This window comes from Gymnoscopelus braueri (genome assembly GCF_963280865.1).
Source record: "Gymnoscopelus braueri genome assembly, chromosome: 4".
In the NCBI taxonomy this organism is placed as follows: Eukaryota; Metazoa; Chordata; class Actinopteri; order Myctophiformes; family Myctophidae; genus Gymnoscopelus; species Gymnoscopelus braueri.
Window position 1 is genome coordinate 52,206,392 of NC_137605.1, and position 20,847 is coordinate 52,227,238.

General features: G+C 38.9%; 2 protein-coding genes across 3 annotated transcripts; both read right to left on the reverse strand.

Moving 5' to 3' along the window:
* Positions 1 to 708: 708 nt before the first annotated feature.
* On the reverse strand, positions 709 to 6,131 carry LOC308083358 (uncharacterized protein). 2 transcript variants are annotated; one of them, XM_080425654.1, is made up of 8 exons: positions 6,055 to 6,131; positions 4,666 to 4,947; positions 4,188 to 4,484; positions 3,841 to 4,092; positions 3,457 to 3,543; positions 2,860 to 2,967; positions 2,221 to 2,246; positions 709 to 1,020 (listed from the first exon to the last, which is right to left on the reverse strand). In XM_080425654.1, exons 1-8 carry the CDS (start codon positions 6,125 to 6,127, stop codon positions 886 to 888), a joined length of 1,260 nt encoding a protein of 419 aa, XP_080281780.1. In that variant the 5' UTR covers positions 6,128 to 6,131; the 3' UTR covers positions 709 to 885. The 2 variants fall into 2 exon arrangements, with proteins under 2 accessions (XP_080281780.1, XP_080281779.1); XM_080425653.1 differs by having other exon boundaries at positions 3,457 to 3,720.
* A 3,248-nt stretch (positions 6,132 to 9,379) lies between these two features.
* On the reverse strand, positions 9,380 to 18,251 carry LOC308083133 (uncharacterized protein). Its single transcript, XM_080425291.1, has 8 exons — positions 18,164 to 18,251; positions 16,779 to 17,057; positions 16,303 to 16,599; positions 15,959 to 16,210; positions 15,584 to 15,847; positions 11,567 to 11,683; positions 10,320 to 10,363; positions 9,380 to 9,948 (listed from the first exon to the last, which is right to left on the reverse strand). The coding sequence occupies exons 1-8, from the start codon at positions 18,240 to 18,242 to the stop codon at positions 9,823 to 9,825; spliced, it is 1,458 nt and encodes a 485-aa protein (XP_080281417.1). The 5' UTR covers positions 18,243 to 18,251; the 3' UTR covers positions 9,380 to 9,822.
* Between the last annotated feature and the right edge of the window lie 2,596 nt (positions 18,252 to 20,847).

Genomic DNA, 20,847 nt, shown 5'->3' on the forward strand with positions numbered 1-20,847 from the left:
AGTGGAGTAAAGGTAAAAGTATTGAAAATTGGAAATACTCCACTTAAGTAAAAAAAATACCTCAAAATTCTACTTGAGTAAATGTACTTATGTTACTTTACACCACTGGTTCTCTGTGGACTTTCTGTTGCATATAGTAGGCTATTATTAAGTTACAGGCAAACTTAGAACTTAGACAAAACCAAATATTTATACAGCACAACGTTTCAGCAACGAGGCAATTCAAAGTGCTTTGCACAAAACACGAAATGCATTAAGATAAAGTGCAAAATAAACACATTATAAAGGACATTTAAATAGTTACATTAAAATATTCACAATCCAATATTATCTGCACAATGAGGAAGTCATGGTGGCAGACAGTGTTAATTTTGTTGACTAAGACTAAAAGACTAAGATTTTGATATTTAGTCAACTAAGACTAGAAGAAACTATTTCAGAAGACTAAAATAGGACTAAAACTAAATGGTGTGTTATGCAAAAGACTAAAGGTCCTTTCACACGGCAAGCGGCCAACGCACCTATGTAATCCACTTTCAATGAGAGGCAGGCGTTTTTTGGGGACGCGCGGAGAAGTTGAGGGGCAGTGAGGCGAGCGGGCGCGGCCCCGTGAAATTTTCTCGCCTCACCGCCCCTCAACTTCTCCGCGCGTCTGAAATGAATTACATAGGTGCGTTGGCCGCTTGCCGTGTGAAAGGACCTTAAGACTAAATCAGAATTTGCTGTCAAAATTAACACTGCAGAGACAGTAGTAAGAATACAATGTTTCTGTTATGGTAAAGAATATGAAAATGAATTTTACATCACAAGATAACGATGCTAATGTGACCTCAGTAAGACCACAAGTCGGGGCTAAAATCGATACAATTTGGCACTTTTTGTATTTTATTTAGTACTATCGACAGCCTGTGCCAGAGAGTAGACTACTTCATTGGTTGTAAGTGTTCCTCTTATGGCTTCTTGTCTTTGCTGTGGTTCTGCCTCAGGATTTGAATCCATAATGTCATCATAGACATGAGTCTGTGGAGGAGAACAACACTGGAGCTGTTACATTGAATACATCAATTAACCACATGAACCCCTGTGTTTCTATTCAGGGACAAATGTTAGGCGGAAACACACTTGAGCTTGTAGATCGTCTATTTTATATATGTACTGTCGATAGATAGTAGATCGGCTATTTTCTATTTGTCATGTCGATGGATAGTAGATCAGCGTCGGTAGATTGTATGGCTATTTTCTTCAAAGATATTTAGTGTACAGGGGGGGGTAGTAGGGGGGACTGGTATAGACCCCTGGGGTACTCCGGTCAATTATGGTTTAAGACCATTAAGGCACATTGGATGGAAAGAAAGAAAGAAAGAACACTTTAAATAAGTAGCTAAGCTAGTTCTGGCAGGACATGCTGTGTCAGCAGACAGCCAGCTTATCACTGCCATCAGCTTCTCTCTTTGCACTTATTATCTATTTAACCCATATAATCCGGGAACGCATACTGTGTCATTTTAGATGTTTTAGTTATAACCATTATTTTATACTTCGGGCTATTCAAAAATAGCAGATCTACAAGCTCATAGTGCGGCACCGAGTGCCGTGCCACGAGCTTGCAGATCTGCTATTTCTTTTTGAAAATCTTTGAATGTATATATTTTCTTTTTACCTTTTTAACTCAAATCTTTGCTTCTGGGGATTGTACAAATGTCTTCTAAATCAGTTTTTTTTGGTTTTAAACTTACCTTGCTTTAATATCAGGGGTTCTCAAACTTGCCGCGCTATGAGCTTGTAGATCTGAATTTGAATAGCCAAAGAAATCTAAAGTGACACAGATGCGTTCACACCGTCATAATACGACGGCTGCGTCGTGGCTGTGCTACAACGATAGTCAACATGAGACCGTTGTAACAGCTACCGACACATTGTCATTGTTTGTGTTCTTCACCACAGTCTGTTACTGTACCTTTAATGTTAACATTGCAATTATACTTGTTTCACATGTAAAGAATGCAATGCTCCCTGCATGTTATTCATTACGCGCTGCATGTGTATATTCATATTGTTATGCTGTTTTTTTCTGCAGATGGGAACATTCCCAATTAAGAGTCAAAAAAATCTTACCAACGACTCAAACTGTATTGTGATCTCCATATGCAATAAATGGTTACATGATTAATAAATGTACTGTATGTGTTAAGCTTCCTCTTTCACAGTGGTTATTCTTACCATTCCGATATCTGCCATTTCATTTCCTGCGAAATCGGAGAGGGGAGGGGAGGGGGGAGGGGGGTATGATTAATAAAATGCAAAAAGCTTCAGAAGATACTCCTGCAGATTAAATGCATCCTTTAGTCATGTATGTATGTACAGTACACAGTGGTGTAAAGCAACTAAGTACATTTACTCAAGTACTGTACTTTTTGAAGTATTTTTACTTTACTGGAGTATTTCCAACTTTCTGTTATTTTGCTTCTACTCCACTACATCTCACAGGCAAATGTTGTACTTTTACTCCACTACAATTATTATCAAACTTTAGTTAGTAGTTACTTTGCAGATTTTGATTATTATTACAAACATACATTAACCACTTTAGCCCTGTATACATTTCGCCCATTTGAATTTAGCAGATCTACAAGCTCACCATTGTGAGCTTGTAGATCGGCTATTTTCAAAAGATTTTTATACATTTGAAAACTTGTGAAATGGGACATTCTGCATAATGAGCACTTTCTACTTTTGGTACTTTAAGTACATTTTGATGCCAATACTTTTGTATTGAGTATTTCTACATTGCAGTATTGATACTTTTACTTGAGTAAAAAAAAAACGTGAATACTTTTTCCACCACTGACAGTACGGTACCTGCAGGTAGTCTGTGTTTCCTCCTCCAGCACACGTAGAGTCCAACAGCGCTCACACACAGCAGGAGGACCAGAGGAAAGGCTACCCATGCAACTACAGGAGCAGCAGCTGTTGATGCAGAACCATCAGCTATTTATTTACATCACTATCAAGAAATGAGGCTTCAGTTTCCCACAAGTGGATGCTGTTAACCCATTAAGACCTGAGGCCCGGTTCCACAAATGCCTTCTAAATGAGTAGTTCTCATAGTTGTTTTTGTGCCCAGGACCCCCAAAATGATATGTATTAGGCCGCAGACTGCCCCCCATCTGAAAATGTTTTACGCCAGGCACCCCCACAAGAGAAGATTTGTGTTAAAAAAATCTAAATTATTAAAAACCTTTCAAACACAAAAATAGCAGATGTACAAGCTCGCAGCACGGCACGAAGTGACGCACTGTGAGCTTGTATATCTGCTATTTTTGAGAACCAATGTTCTAAATCCTAAGCGTTTTCTGATAAAATTATGTTGCTATATATATAGCTAAAATCTAAAATGACACAGATGCTGTTTTAATGGGTTAAAGAATACATACAACCAGTGTGTCTCATACTTACTGTTTGTAGAAGGCCATCTCTTAACAGCTTTTACAACCCCCTCTTTGGAAGCTGAACAAGCAATTGTATCTCTTACATCCTGCAGGTCTGGGAGGAATAACTTGGAGATGAGTGTGTTTTCATCATTAATTAAAATACTCTGCTGGCCATGCTGGCTGCTGTCAGTCCAAGTTAAATTGAATTCTTTTTCACATTTTGTAAGAGCACAGGTAAGTGAACAGATCAAGGTGACATTTTTGCCCTCTGCTCCGTACTCTGCAGCAACTGTGAAGAGACAAATTCAAAGTAGAGACACGGTAACTTATATACCTTCTACTATTTATGATAATAATAATGGTAGAATAATAATGATAATAAAACAATGTTGAAAGTGTCAACACTCACTGTCTAGTGTGTGCAGTCTCACTCGATTGGTCACCTTCCCATCTTCCAGACATTGATAGTCCCCAGAATGCAATGAAGCCACTTCTCTTATTACCAGTGAAGAGTCATCTTTTACCTGTAATTCATTACCAAGTGTGACTCGTTTGTCACCTCGTTGCCACTGCAGTTTGTCCCCCATGTTGAGAGAGGAAGTGTTGCCACAAGAGAGTGACACTGACTCACCCACTACAGCAAACACTTCCTCCACGCCATCTAGAAAACACGAAGCACAGAAAACAGTTACTTTTGACCTGACTGACCTTTATTATAATGATTAAATCTTTGCATGACAGTGCTCAGTTTAGTACCTTTTACTGTTGTGGTATAACTGACGGTAGCTTTCACACTTTCTCCCTGAGTCACCTGGCATCTCCATTTCATGTGGTGGTCTGTTAATTTTTGCGTAATTGAAAGTTTAGAGAAGCAGTTATTATCTGGAGGAATAAAGTGAAATCTGCTTCCCTTCAATGGCATATTGTCCTCATTCAGCCATTTAATTTGTATTCCACTGTGGTACTGCGTACAAGTTGTGAGTCCTCTAAACGTGTTCAGGGAACAGTGAAGCTCTGTCCTGTTCTTCTTCAATGCAGCTTCGTTCTGAGTAACTGGTGAAAAGGAAAGAAGGAACAAATGAGTTACTATAGATACAGTGTTCAGAATCAACAATCTATTGAGCAAGTTCTTTTTGATAGATTGAATATGTTATTAGTCAAAAATGTAAACGGCACGTGGTATAGTCAGACATTAAGGCCAAAAGGATAACACAAGTAAGACATGACAGCTTACTTTTCAGAATTTCAAGTGAAACACTTGAACTCAGAGCCCCATCATCACAAGTGTAATTGTGTGCGTGATTCATTTCCACATGATTTATCAATAGATTGCAGTGTTTATCCAGTGTGACACTCGGGTCATTGACTGTCACTTTGCCTGCTGTGACCACCTGCTCCACCAATCCAAATAATCCAGTCATATTATTCCAGTTGATGCTGGAACAGGATTTGATAGAATGTATACCACATGGTAAAGTTATACTATCTCCAGCGGATGCAAAGAAGGGCAAATGATCTGTTGGAATAATTATAAAAAAAACATATTTAGAGATATTTATCAAAACATATTAATAACATTTGAACTAGTCATAGAAACACAATATGTGTAGTGTCTTTCTAAATCTGTGGACACATGCCTTCAGTTACCAGTGCAAATCAAGAAATGTATAACCATTTTTAACCCAATTGCCAAAGTAGAAATGTCTTGACCCCCTTGAGGTACGCAGCGTGGGTACAGTACCTCAAGGGGTGCTTGCCGAGCGAGCTGCTGCCGACTCAGCGCCATTTGAGTTGCATACAGATATATACAGAACAGTAAAATCAATACATTCTCAGTTGTAATGTACTTCAGAGCCACATCGTAAAAATTTAGTCGACACAGTCCACATCTAAACATTGACAGGTTAAGCACATTTCGGGGGTGAAAAGAAATCCAGTTTCAACATTTCTTGTGATTTGCAGAAATGTACATTGTCAACGTGTTCTCTGGTGACCAGAATGGAAATGGTCAAAATAGGATGCAAAATGGTGAAGTTATTCATTCAACTGAATTATTGACGGAATCAAAGAGATGCTGGTGAAATCTAATCAACGACTGAATGTTAATAACTCCTCATACTGTAAATTACTCTATTAAACGTCATTGTAGTCTATCAATGTTTTTCAATACATTGTCAGGCCATGATTGCTATTTTATTCACTTGTAAACCTGTCACAGCATAACAGCATACATCTGGAGCTCATTTATTCCTAATTCAGATGTAGCTTATTTGACATGTCCATTACTGTCCGATACACACATACTGTCTGAAGTGTCTGTACATCTTATAAGCTCTTTGTAGAGAGATGTGGGAATGATCAAATCTCTTAATCATTGATCATGAAAACCAAAACAGAATACATAACTCTAAACTATAGTTTACACAGAATGAAAAATGTATTTTGTTCAGAGACTATGAGATATATGAACAGTTATCTCGATAATGTTCTTATGTCTCAAGACAAGATAGAATTGACATCCTTCTGTAGAAAATCATACACTGTTCCCATAAATACACATGACCAACTATCACATGATATTCATCATATTATTATTATATTATTCATTGTTTTTCATAATTACCAGATGGCTGAAGTCCAAATATCGCCTGTACAAGACAGAAGAAACAGAGTGTTAAGACGGGAAAGGAATCCATCTTAATTTACTGAAGGTTGTCTTGTTTATTGCAACATGATGTGAGTTTTCAACACTTACAGTATGTTCAGGAAATGACATGCAGGCAACTCCCACACACTTCTACATCTTGATGTCATAAAAATCTCCAGAGGCCTGTCAGCTCTTCATGACAGCTCTATTTTGATCCATCCCATCCTAATAATATTGCTCTGTAAAACTGTACTCTTTCATTGCATTCTGGTCTACATACACATTGTTTCTCACATTCATTCAAGTGTCACGGCAGCTGGTCAACTGGAATGGTAGGGGGGAAATAGTAAAAAAAAAGTGGTAAAATGTATAAAACAAAATGACTGTTTGAGATCTATTAACATCTATTTGTGAATCCTAATGTCAAAACTAATAATATACTTATACTGTATATCATGCACAGTATAAGTATAACATGCACAGTATACATACATTGCTGCTATGCTCAGGCACCTTAGTTTTTTATTATCTCAGGTACTTTGTAAATATGTAGATAACTTGTCTGGCCTTCTGTTGCTCTCTTGTTTTGAACTCCTTCCCACTTGCCCCCCACCCCTCTTCTTCTCCCCACAGTATAAGTATAACATGCACAGTATACATACATTGCTGCTATGCTCAGGCACCTTAGTTTTTTATTATCTCAGGTACTTTGTAAATATGTAGATAACTTGTCTGGCCTTCTGTTGCTCTCTTGTTTTGATCTCCTTCCCACTTGCCCCCCACCCCTCTTCTTCTCCCCCCCCCCCCCCCCTCTTCTTTCTATGGAAATTAACGTTGCGATGGGAACGATGTATAAAAACGAATTTCACCCACTTTTTTACCTTGTAAACCTGTGATGTGACAATAAAACTGATTCTGATTCTAATATTATTTCATATAGAGCCATTGGAGGGCTATTTTTCTTTATGACACTTCACATCACGTGATCGATGGCAGGGTGGGTTAGGGACGAATAGTCACAAAAGGTGGTAAAATGTATAAAACAAAAGGACAGTTTGAGATCTATAGTATTATAATTTCTCAGTTCAACCCAAAACTTAGCTCCTCTCAAAATCAGCAGTTGCTGCCCAGGCACCCCCTGGTGGCTCCAGGAGCCCTATGCATCCAAGTAGCCAGAAATGGCCTCTTATCTGCAGAATATTTGCAACCCATTATGACAAAGATGATGATCTTTGTACTGAGAATAACTTGAAACGTTGCATCTCTTACTATTAATTAATCCTAATGTCAAAACAAATATGTTGTTTCATATAGAGAAGTTGGAGGGCTATTTTTTATGACTTGTCACTTCCAAAGGTTTTCGATGTTGTTTATTTATGAAAAACCCTCAACCAAGACCTGTCATTTTCCTCATAAAGGGACATCTACCCTAAAAAGAGGCATCTTCTCCTGTCACTCTACTGCTCAAAAACACATTCACATTATTTAAGAGAAATCATTATCAAAGCCAGCATGGGGGGGTTTAGGTTATATATTCACTGAAGGATTAACATACAGCACATTGTGAACAGCGGCAGTGACATTGTGTGCGACATATTTGTCCTCTGTGAAGCATGAATGTGCTCCGTTTTTAACATCTGCCCATCATGAGATATCTTGTGTGCAAGTGTGGTCCGTGGTGTCCTCTCAGGGTAGCGCTAGAGGACAGACCATGTGGTCACCAAAATCTGTTTATTCTCCGGAGAGCAAGAAGGTGACCATTAAATTCTATGTCAATGCAGCCAGTGTTGTTTATTGTTTATTTATATGGATCCCCATTAGCTGACGCCTTCACGTCAGATAGTCTTCCTGGGGTCCAAGACATTAATATACATTAACCACGATAGAAAATATCACAGTGCATCACAAAGAAATACTAAAACAACAACCAAGAAATACATTTTTACAAAAGTCAACTATCACATAAAAAGAGGGGGATACAACAGATTTAAAAAAAGTAGCACTATCAAACTGGTATGTAAGAAAGATGTTATTGTATGTTTTGAGTGTACAGTGTATGAAGTTAAAACAAGCTTTTTCTTTGGTGTTATGAATCTTACTTGGAAGACTATTCCATATAACGTAATAGTATTGAACTACTGCAGCTCTCTTTACGGAATTGGTAAAGTTATCTGTCCACCTCTCGCCCCAGGAGTGGAATATATGTGGATATTTGAGCTATAAGTTATATTATTATTTTAATAAAAAGCAACCCAGAACCAGTCTAGTATAGGTATTCGAGATATCTCGATAACTTTGGGACCAAAGTATTGGACTGTGGGACGAACAGATGGACCAGGTTTTCCACACAACATACACACAATAACTAAAAAGCACTCAGTAGAGCACAGACCTCTGCCAGGTAGCACACTTAACTTCTTAAAACTGTGTATGATCTCATATATTTACAAAGACAAACAGGCACAAATACAGATATATTTCTGGAGAAAATATTATTGGATTGACAAAAGTAAATACTATAATACATGTATTGCCTTAAATCATGTGATTCATGCAAATATATATAATATGATATTAAATGCATATATTTTATCAGTAATTGAAATTGCTGTGAAACAAACATCTATTTAATATATTGCACATGTCACACTGTATAAGAGCAAGCACAGTTTGGTAGAAGTTTGGGTTGTGTAGTTATTTTGCCATGATGACTTACAGTACTGTACATTGCAACCGGACACAGCTCTCAAAGTCACTCTTTCAGCACATAGACAAATGGGAACAAAGCTGATTCTGACAATATAACATCACAAAACCAGGTTCTGAAACATGTCAACTTCCTGTTGATTGATTGGTCCAGATTGTCTTGTGTTTGTAAAATGTATGCAGAACTGGGTTTTGGGTTATATATTGGCAGAATCAGTTTCTAATCAAGGAACTATTTTTGATATCTCGCCCTCCCATGGGGTTACATCGTGGCAAGGTAACTATTACACAGCCCAGACCTCTACCAAAGTGTCCTACTGTTTTAAGCAATACTGAGTTAATAGTGCATATAGCTTGCTCTAGTACCATGGAGCTGTGTTATCTATGCTGGGAAAGGAAGCTCTGACTTAGAAACAAGTTGTCCACACCTGAAGAAATCAAAACAAGGATAACTTTCCTAAAGTCTGTTAAAGACTAAAACAAATAAGTAGAGTTGAAAGACTAAATATAAATGAGGAAGATGAACTTCTTCAGTGTTGTTGGAGATCAATGGAGACACTACTATGACTGCAACATATAGTGTAGGCTACTGTACTAGCCTGGCATGGCCAGACTATTATCACTGCATAGATGTTAATTTGGAACTAGATTAATTTCCAAGGGGCGGTTATGAACAGATTCAAACGTGTGCGTTGGTGTGACTGTAGAGTACAGTGAGTTGTACATAGTGTACACTATGTGTGTTGGTATGATGTAGAATACAGTGAGTTGTACATAGTGTACACTATGTGTGTTGGTATGATGTAGAATACAGTGAGTTGTACATAGTGTACACTATGTGTGTTGGTATGATGTAGAATACAGTGAGTTATACATAGTGTACACTATGTGTGTTGGTATGATGTAGAATACAGTGAGTTGTACATAGTGTACACTGTGTGTGTGTTGGTATGACTGTAGAATACAGTGTGTTGTACATAGTTTACACTATGTGTGTGTTGGTGTGACTGTAGAGTACAGTGTGTTGCATAGTGTACACTATGTGTGTGTTGGTGTGACTGTAGAATACAGTGAGTTGTGATCCATGGTGGCTGGATTGAGGCTCTGGTAGGTGGAGTCTAACTCTGATGGGGAGACTGGAGGAAAGTTCTCATAGGTGGCCATCTGAGGAGGTAAACAACAGTATTAATACTGTATACAGATATAATGAACATAGCTTTTGTAAGATAAAGATAATTTAATTAACAATATTGAGATGTGGAAATTTTTCCATGCTACCTTTCAACAGCAAAAGGAAATAATTCACCAAAATCACCGGCTAAATCTATCTTCTGTCTCTCATGTGAGGTTTAGACTACAAGATATTTGCCTTATAGTAATAGAGTAGTTGTAGTAATCACTACTGCTATCAGCACTACAGTAGTAACTGTGGTAGAAGTGCTCCATATATCTATCAATATTAGTGCTGCATTAATCATAGTTGTACAGAGAGTAGTAGAGAGATGAATAAATAGATAAATATATAAAATTCTGACCTGCAGAGAATGTCTGGTGTCTGCTCCTTGTCTGGCGTTGGACCCTGTGGAATGGATTGATTGATTGACATTTTTATGGACAATAATGAGGACAATGCATACAGTCATATGAACAAGCTTTTTTGTGCTTTATCCTTTTGACATATTATTTCAAAAGGATATAGCACAAAAATGCTTGAGAGGTATTTCGTGGTCCTTTGGATCACACACATAAACTTAGTTACATTCATTGCCAAATTGTGGGCAATGTTTGTTGTATATACATAGCAAGTTTGTCTTTGTCTGCCATAGTCTGTTGGGGTGTTTGAGAGAGCCGGCTTGTTTTGGCACAACTGCATATTTCAACTTGTGAATTATTAGAGGCCACGTATTGCACAATGAGGCTTTAAGTTAAACTAAATTAATGCTGGCCTTTTACTTGAAGTTAAACTAAACTAAAGCTGGTCCTACACTTGGTGAAGTTAAACTAAACTAGTGCTGGTCTTACACAATTTCAGCCTTCCAAAGTTGGAGTACAATCACACTCAGTTGGTATCGAAGATATTTGGTGTAAAGGGAAAAAGGAGGTGCATAGTATAGACCCCTGGGGGACGCCGGCCAACAAAGTATATGGTTTCAGAGGTTAGGCCCTACTTTGCCGAAACCTGTGAAAATATATTTACAAGTGCTGCAAAGTGTCGTGAGCTTGTAGATCAGCAAAATGTTTGAACAATGTTCGGTTATAATTCCCAAAACAGGGGTGCCAGGTGGAAAATGATAAATTTCAGCTGCTGAACACCCAGGAAGATGTGTTTTGTTGTGCAAATTTTGGTCAAGAAAAGTTTTTTTTTTTTTTTTTTTAATAACTGCGAGCAGCAGGTTCGTTTTTAACATTTTAACAGTTTTGCCTTCAGTGTGATATCTAGGAAAACCAAAAGTCTTTTAACAGAGTCAGTTGATAACAGTGGATAACGTTATCTGTTAAGTGGGTCAATAACATTCATTTCCAGGTTCCTCCACACAAAAACACTACCTTCTATGGTAACGTATGGTAACCTTCTATGGTAACTCGTCACTCGACAGCAGACAGCTGCTTTCTGTTTGAGACACCAGCCAGTGTGTTTTTGTTGGGATGTTTGCCAAGTACGTGCACACACCTGGTGTGTGTGAGGAGATACCAACCACCAACACCAACCATGATGACAGTGGTACAGAACACATGGACTTAAACAACACGTACTGTACAGGTGTATGAAGTTATAACTCACCTCCAGGCTGTCTCCTTGTCTTCCATCTGTACATGAGCAGTACACACACCAAGAACACAAATACACACACACTCACAACTACAATCACAACCACAAGGTCAGAGGACATCTGGACTTCTGTGGGGGGGGGGGGGGAGAGGGGGGGGGGACACTTTGTTAAGACTGGTTTGTTAAGGCTGGTTTACAAACTTTTCATAAAACATGTTCGTACATTTCTTGTGTCAGAGGTCATGTGCTTTGTTGACACTGTCCACTGGTCACAATCAGTGGATGACCAGTGGACAGACTGAGAGAGAAAAACAGGTATAATGCCAAATTAGTAGATTTAAAGAGGGAAAGACAAAAAAGAAACAAGAAATGACACAGTCATATATACCAGCTTGCGGCAAGCTAAACCCCTTGAAAAGTACTGGCAACTCATGACTCTTACTAAACATTACCAAACATATATGTATTAAACTCAAGAGTTAAATTAAGGTGCCTTTTACATGTAAAGCTCAGTAGTGGATTTAGTGCTATTCTTATTCATGCACTGTTGGGCACAAACAATCCAACATCTAACTGTAGGCAAAACATAAACCAAAATAACTTACAACTACTATAGGGCATAGCAGTGGCGGCCATTTTCTGTTTCCACTTCAAAATAGTCAATGCATTTTTCCCATTGACTTTTCCAAAAATATTTAAATCAATTATTTTAAGCCTAGAATCAAGCCACCCAGGGTCCTGGTGAATCATGACCATAAAACTTTGATTCTGTGAAAAAAACTTTTTGAAAACGGCAAAACAAAGGTTATTTATTAAATATAGTATATCATATAATTAAATATAAAATAAAATAAAATCACAGAAAAAAATGTTTAATGGTCATGATTCACCAGGACCCTGGATGGCTTGATTCTAGGCTTAAATTAATAGATATAAATATTTTTGGAAATGTCAATGGGAAAAATGCATTGACTATTTTGAAGTGGAACCAGAAAATGGCCGCCACTGCTATGCCCTATAGGCTTGTAATAAAAACTGCAGTTTTAAAAAACATTCAACTCCTTTGAACACTGTTTCGGAGACATAGTGAATTTCATTCTTCTTAATCTATACATTTTTATGTAATATGATCCTGACCTGAGGGCCTCATTGCGGCCGCAGAGTTTCTAATGATCTAATACTTTAAATAGGCTCAGGAGAGATGAACGCTGCAGCAACACGGACAATTTAAGCCTTTTATTTTTCAAGTGCAAGTAATAGTTGACTGACGTTTCGGTCTTTCGACCTTCCTCAGAGTCATGGGTAGCAGCATCTAGGTAGGCATATATATACACAGAGGTAGGCATGGGCTGTGCTCTCAATAAACCAATGATAGATGGCCCTCTGTTTAGTGGTAATTACCTAGTACTACAAGTCACAGTCTCAAGGTTGCGACAATCACCCTCCCCCCACCTGGCTCCCTAATCCCCCTCAGGGTTTTTATAAACTGTGCCCAATGCTCTAATTCATCAAACACATTTTTTTTACCCATCCACGTACTGGGAAAAAATACTAAATATCCTCATTTATAAATTGTAACTCAACCCATGTGGTCTATATGCTCAAATGTCCCTGTGGACTGGCATACATTGGTCAAACCAAGAGACCACTTAAACTCTGTATAGGTGATTATAAAACTGCTATTCGCACTAACAACCCAGAATATGCCATTGCCAGGCACTACAAACAAGCAAACCATGGCTCCCCAGCATCCCTGAAATTCTGGGGAATAGAAAAAATGTCAGCCTCATCAACGGGGTGGAGACATAATTAACAAACTGCTTCGCAGAGAAGCAATGTGGATCCACAACCTTGACACTTTAGAACCCAACGGTCTAAATGAAGAACTGAGCCTTTCATACTTTTTATAGACGGTCCCTGAGGCTTCCTGACATGTTTTTGTGTGCTTTTTATTCTTGAGAGTGTTTTCCCCTTTTTGTGTCTTTACAATTAAAAAATTGTCAAATATGTGTTTAAAGTGTTTTTGCATTGGCCTAATATTCTTTGGCCCTCATCTTTATATGTACACTGTTTTTAAACTTACCTTATCATGGCATTATATGGTTACACCACTTTGTATATCCTGTAATATGTTAAATGGTCCATATGCCCAGAGCTAACCCTAATCATCACTGATTGTCGCAACCTTGAGACTGTGACTTGTAGTACTAGGTAATTACCACTAAACAGAGGGCCATCTATCATTGGTTTATTGAGAGCACAGCCCATGCCTACCTCTGTGTATATATGTCACAGGGTGAATGGAGAACCAGGTAGATTGAAGACAGAGCGCTCGTTTTTAGGCACGGGGCTTCGGGGCGAGGCGGGGCTTTTCGAGATAGGGTTTATTAGCGAGGCTCGCGAGGAGGAGGAGGAGAAGGAGGACGCGGCACTGCGAGGCGGGGGTTTATTACGTGAGGCGAGGAGGAGCTCCTCCTCGCGAAATAAACCGTCCTCCTTCTGAGAAGGAGGACGGTTTATTTCGCGAGGAGGAGCTCCTCCTCGCGAAATAAACCGTCCTCCTCCTCCGAGGAGGAGAAGGAGAACGCGGAGAGGCGGGGCTTTGATGTGCCGACGCGGACCTGTTTTGTTGTTCCCCCCCACATAGCAACCAGGAAGCTACGCTAGGGGAACGCTGAACACGCGTGCACACGCACACGCTTGTCCACGACGGAGGCGCGCCGACAAGTGGAGCTTGAGGCCGAGGAAGCGCGCCCTCGCGCCTCCAGGCGCGAGTGCCCGCGCTGACCGGCCGATGCTCCACTTGTCGACTCAGCGCCGTTTGAGTTGTAAACCGATAGGGACAGAATAGTTCTTTTCATGGATCACTGTGTGTGTGTGTGTGTGTGTGTGTGTGTGTGTGTGTGTGTGTGTGTGTGTGTGTGTGTCAGGGAGAAAGTAAAACAAAAGCCAGAACACAATAAAAGTATCTTAACAGTCCTGCTTTCAATAAACCAAAAAAAGCATGAGCGCGTGTGTGTGTGCGCTTGTGTGTGTGTGTGTGTGTGTGTGTGTGTGTGTGTGTGTGTGTGTGTGTGTGTGTGTGTGTGTGTGTGTGACTGTGTGTGTGTGGTCGCAGCCATATGTTTGTGCACAAGCCTGGCTTGTGGCTCCCTCTAGTGTTGCTTCTACAGAATTGCTGGGTGGGTGGTAAAAACGAACGCGCCTTCTTCAATCTACCTGGTTCTCCATTCACCCTGTAACATATATATGCCTACCTAGATGCTGCTACCCATGACTCTGAGGAAGGTTGAAAGACTGAAACGTCAGTCAACTATTACTTGCACTTGAAAAATAAAAGGCTTAAATTGTCCGTGTTGCTCCAGCGTTCATCTCTCCTGCATCTATTGTCCCTACCCTTGTGACGCACCGGACTGGCCGTTTAAGGCTGAGGCGCAACAGTAGAATCCCTTTGTACTTTAATTAGGCTATTGTATCCGACAGAGTGCTGACAACGTCGTCAGATGGGGGAATGGTGGTTTCGGTAAACTGTATTGTTTGGGCCATTCATCAATCAAATAGACGCCTTATCAGACAACATCACACTGATAAGAAGCAGTATGCGCACGCAGGCCGGCACCAAAAGAACCCGCGACCACTCATAGATGTAATGGAAAAGTGGTCACAGCACTCACAGCCTGAGAGGACGTTCGGTGAACGTGTTGCGCTGACTGATTCAGTCAAAATAACGCAATAACGCTGTTCAGAGTATGGGAAGACGACTCCCTATTGGCTTAAAGGACAGCCAATGAGGAAAAAGTTAGAAAGTAAGAAAGTGACGACTAGTTGCAGCGACTGAATATAGACCAGCTTTGCGAGCTGGTAAAAACATATTCAGCCAGCAGGCCAGTGGCAGTCATAGTAGCAGTTGTAATAATAATGATACAAAAATAATTCTGGAAAATGTAAATAATAAAGGTGACCAGTTATAGTATTGTGGTTGCTTAATGGTAACCACACTAATAATACTGACAACAAATGTGTACTTACTGTTTGTAGAAGGCCATCTCTTAACAGCTTTTACAACCCCCTCTTTGGAAGCTGAGCAAGCAATTGTGTCTCTTAAAAACTGCAGATTTGGGAGGAATAACTTGGAGATGAATGCGTTTTTGTCATTAATTAAGATACTCTGCTGGCCATGCTGGCTACTGTCAGTCCAGGTTAAATTGAATTCTTCTTCACATTTTGTAAGAGCACAGATAAGTGAACAGATCAAGGTGACGTTTTTGCCCCCTGGTCCGTACTCTGCAGCAACTGTGAAAACAGAAATGTAAAAAGGACAAATTCAAAGTGGTGACATACAGTAACTATAAATACACCTACTCCCTGATCATTTTTTAAACTGTTGAAAGAGTCAACACTCACTGTATAGTGTGTGCAGTCTCACTCGATTGGCCACCTTCCCATCTTCCAAACATTGATAGTCCCCAGAATGCAATGAAGCCACTTCTCTTATGACCAGTGAAGAGTCATCTTTTACCTGTAATTCATTACCAAGTGGGACTGGCTTGTCACCTCGGTACCACTGCAGTTTGTCCCCCACGTTGAGAGAGGAAGTGTGGCCACAAGAAAGTGACACTGACTCACCCACTACAGCAAACACTTCCTCCATGCCATCTGGTGAACAAGAAGCACCGGAAACAGTTACTTTTTAACATATTTTCATGCACTATGATTACAATCCTGCATGACTGTGCTCAGTTTAGTACCTTTTACTGTTGTTGTATAACTGACGGTAGCTTTCACACTTCCTCCCTGAGTCACCTGGCATCTCCATTTCATGTGGTGATCTGTTAATTTTTGCGTAATTGAAAGTTTAGAGAGGCAGTTATTATCTGGAGGAATAAAGTGAAATCTGCTTCCCTTCAATGGCATATTGTCCTCATTCAGCCATTTAATTTGTATTCCACTGTGGTACTGCGTACAAGTTGTGAGTCCTCTAAACGTGTTCAGTAAACAGTGAAGTTCTATCCTGTGCTCCTTCAATGCAGCTTCGTTCTGAGTAACTGGTGAAAAGGAAAGAAGGAACAAATGAGTTACTATAGATACAGTGTTCAGAATCAACAATCTATTGAGCAAGTTTTTTGATAGATTGAATACGTTATTAGTCAAAAATGTAAACGGCACGTGGTATAGTCAGACATTAAGGCTAAAAGGATAACACAAGTAAGACATGACAGCTTACTTTGCAGAATTTCAAGGGAAACACTTGAACTCAGAGCCCCATCATCACAAGTGTAATTGTGTGCATGATTCATTTCCACATGATTTATCAGTAGATTGCAGTGTTTATCCAGTGTGACACTCGGGTCATTGACTGTCACTTTGCCTGCTCTGACCACCTGCTTCGCCAATCCAAATGCTCCAGTCATACTCCAGTTGATGTTGGAACAGGCTTTGATAGAATGTATAACACATGGTAAAGTGATACTATCTCCAGGGGATGCAAAGAAGGGCAAATGATCTGTTGGAGGAATTATTAAAAAACATATTTAGAGATATTAATTAAAAAATATTAATAACATTTGAACTAGTCATAGAAACACAATATGTGTAGTGTCTTTCTAAATCTGTGGACACATGCCTTCAGTTACCGGTGCAAATCAAAAAATGTATAACCATTTCTAACCCAATTGCCAAAGTAGAAATGTCTTGACCCCCTTGAGGTACGCAGTGTGGGTACAGTACCTCAAGGGGTGCTTGCCGAGCGAGCTGCTGCCGACTCAGTGCCATTTGAGTTGCATACAGATATATACAGAACAGTAAAATCAATACATTCTCAGTTGTAATGTACTTCAGAGCCACATCGAAAAAATTGAGGACTGAGTCGACACAGTCCACATCTAAACATTGACAGGTTAAGAACATTTTGGGGATGAAAAAATATCCAGTTTCAACATTTCTTGTGATTTGCAGAAATGTACATTGTCAATGTTTTCTCTGACCAGACTGGAAATGGTCAAAATAGGATGAAAATGGTAGTTATACATTCAACTGAATTATTGAGGGAATCAAAGAGATGCTGGTGAAATCTAATCAATGACTGAATGTTAATAAAATACTGTAAATTACTCTATTAACAGTCATTGTAGTCTATCAATGTTTTTCAATACATTGTCAGGCCATGATTGCTATTTTATTAACTTGTAAACCTGTCGCAGCATAACAGCATACATCTGGAGCTCATTTATTCCTAATGCAGATGTAGCTTTATTTGACATGTCCATTACTGTCCGATACACACATATTGTCTGAAGTGTCTGTACATCTTATAAGCTCTTTGTAGAGGGATGTGGGAATGATAAAATCATTGACCATGTAAAACCAAAAAACCCGATCAGAATACTTAACTCTAAACTATAGTTTACACAGAATGAAAAATGTATTTTGTTCAGAGACTATGAGACATATGAACATTATCTTGATAATGTTCATATGTCTCAATACTAGATAGAATTGACATACTCTTCCTTTTGTAAAAAAGCATACACTGTTCCCATAAATACATATGACCAACTATCACATGATATTCATAATTTTATTGTATTATTCATTGTTTTTCATAATTACCAGATAGCTGAAGTCCAAGTATCGCCTGTACAAGACAGAAGAAACAGAGTCTTAAGACGGTAAAATAATCCATATTCATTTACTGAAGGTTGTCTTGTTTATTGCAACATGATGTGAGTTTTCAACACTTATAGTATGTTCAGGAAATGACAAGCAGGCAACTCCCACACACTTCTACATCTTGTCATAAATATCTCCAGAGACCTGTCAGCTCTTCATGACAGCTCTATTTTGATCCATCCCATCCTAATATAGCTCTGTAAAACTGTACTCTTTCATTGCACTTCTGGTCTACAAACACATTGTTTCTTTCTCATTCAAGTGTCACAGCAGCTGGTCAACTGGAATGGTAAGGAGGAAATAGTAACAAAAAGTGGTAAAATGTATAAAACTAAATGACAGTTTGAGATAGTATTATAATTTCTCAGTTCCAAACCCAAATCTATAGCTTTCGTAATCAGCTGTTGCTGCCAAGGCGCCCCCTGGTGGCTCCAGGAGCCCTATGCATCCACATGCCAGTAATGGCCCCGTATCAGTGTTCTGAGAAAGTCTAAAACAGTGATTTGAGGATGAGTATGTGTCTTTATAAGGACCTGTCCATTGGGCCTGTCTGGGTCTCCTTGGACTTGAGTCATCTCTGTGGACTCTCACCCACAACCAGCTCTGGTCCATAGCATTAGTTCTCCAACGCTATACTTATACTTTTATTGCTTCTAGTATTGATGATTTATTGTATAGTACTGTATGTCTTTATATGTCTTGATGAATTGAATACATACCGTAGAACCACAATGGAAAAAATCCCTCAGGGCCTTTTGTGTCATCCTTTTAGTATTATTAACTGTACCTCTGTACTTTTTTGTAAACTGTATTAATCAATCAATCAAAATGGACCAGAGCTAACCCACAACCATCTGATGTGGTGAAAATTGTAATAAAGTTGTTATTCTGAGCTGAATCTGTTTTACCTGAGAGGTGAACAGTGTAACACTATGTACCCAGACACAAAAAAATACTTGAAGTCACATTAGGACAAAGATGATGATCTTTTACTGAGATTAACTTGAAAGGTTGCATCTCTTACTATTAATGAATCCTAATGTCATAACAAATATGTTATTTCATATAGAGCAGTTGAATGAAGGGACATTTACCCTAAAAAGAGGCATCTTCTCCTGTCACTCTACTGCTCAAAAACCCATACACATTATTTAATAGAAATCATTATCAAAGCCAGAATGGAGGGTTTAGGTTATATTCACTGAAGGATGAATACAGCACATTGGAAACAGCGGCAGTGAAATTCAGTTTATTGCCACAATTAAAACGCTACAAAGCGCTTTTAAAACAGAGTTGATTTGTTTTATTGTGTTGGAATAAGTTTCTCCACACAACATACACACACAATAACTAAAAAGCACTCAGTAGAGCACAGATGTCTGCAATGTATAGCACACATAACTTCTTAAAACTGTGTATGATCTCCATACATTTACAAAGACAAACAGGCACAAATACAGATATATTTCTGGAGGAAATATTATTGGATTGACAAAAGTAAATAGTATAATACATGTATTGCCTTTAATCATGTGATTCATGCAAATACTGTATATATTATGATATGATAATCAAAATTAAATGCAGATATTGTATCAGTAATTCAAATGATCACACTATATTACAGTAAGCACAGTTTGGTAGAGGTTTGGGTTGTGTAGTTATTTTGCAACATTGCAACTGGAAACAGCTGTCAAAGTCATTATTTTAGCACATAGACAAATGGGAACAAAGCTGATTCTGACAATATAACATCACACAACTTAGTTCTGAAAAAAAACTACATCCTGTTGATTTTACTATTTCCGTGGATCCAGTCCAACTTTTCTTCCTGATAAAAATAGCTAAAACAACAGGGAGTTGACATTTTTATTTAAAAAAAAAAGAAATGCTGGGTTTTGTGATATTATATATTGGCAGAATCAGTTGGACGTTTGTTTACGTGCTAAAAGAGTGACAGTGGCACTGAGAGCTGTTTCATTGTACAATGTAAGTCAATGGAGGAGCATATTTTGAACTATCAGTTTCTAATCAATGGAGCAACTATTTTTGATATCTCGGCCTCCTTTGGCGTTACATCATGACAAGGTAACTAGAACACAACTCAAACCTCTACCAAAGTGCCCTATTGTTATGAAGCAATACTGAATTAATAGTGCATATAGCTCGCTGTACCATGGAGCTGTGTTATCTAAGCATGGAAAGGAAACTCTGACTTAGAAACAATTTGTCCACACCTGAAGAAATTAGGTCAGGTCTGTTAAAGATAAAAACAAATAAGTGGCGTAGAAAGGCTATAAAAATACAAATTATGAAGATGAACTTCTTCAGTGTTGTTGGACATCAATGGAGACTCTATGACAGCAACATAGTGTGGGCCTACTGTACACGTGTGTTGGTATGACTGTAGTGTACAGTGTGCTGTACATAGTGTACACTATGTGTGTGTTGGTGTGACTGTAGAGTACAGTGTGTTGTACATAGTGTACACTATGTGTGTGTTGGTGTGACTGTATAGTAGAGTGTGTTGTTCTCTGTAATGGCTTAATCGAGAGTTTTGTAGGAGTATAACGCTGATCTGGAGGCTGGAGGACTGTTCTCATTGGTGATGGTGGCCATCTGAG

What these genes read in the sequence shown, in the direction of transcription:
- LOC308083358 (XM_080425653.1), bottom strand. Translation starts at nt 6,127, where the DNA reads ATGGATTCCTTTCCCGTCTTAACACTCTGTTTCTTCTGTCTTGTACAG. An exon ending in TTCACTTGAAATTCTGAAAA is followed by an intron (nt 4,485 to 4,665) that starts GTAAGCTGTCAT and finishes CCTTTTCACCAG; the next exon opens with TTACTCAGAACGAAGCTGCA. An exon ending in GAGACTGCACACACTAGACA is followed by an intron (nt 3,721 to 3,840) that starts GTGAGTGTTGAC and finishes GTCTCTTCACAG; the next exon opens with TTGCTGCAGAGTACGGAGCA.
- LOC308083133 (XM_080425291.1), bottom strand. Translation starts at nt 18,242, where the DNA reads ATGAATATGGATTATTTTACCGTCTTAAGACTCTGTTTCTTCTGTCTT. An exon ending in ACTTGGACTTCAGCTATCTG is followed by an intron (nt 17,058 to 18,163) that starts GTAATTATGAAA and finishes TTCCTCCAACAG; the next exon opens with ATCATTTGCCCTTCTTTGCA. An exon ending in GACAAGGAGACAGCCTGGAG is followed by an intron (nt 10,364 to 11,566) that starts GTGAGTTATAAC and finishes TCCATTCCACAG; the next exon opens with GGTCCAACGCCAGACAAGGA.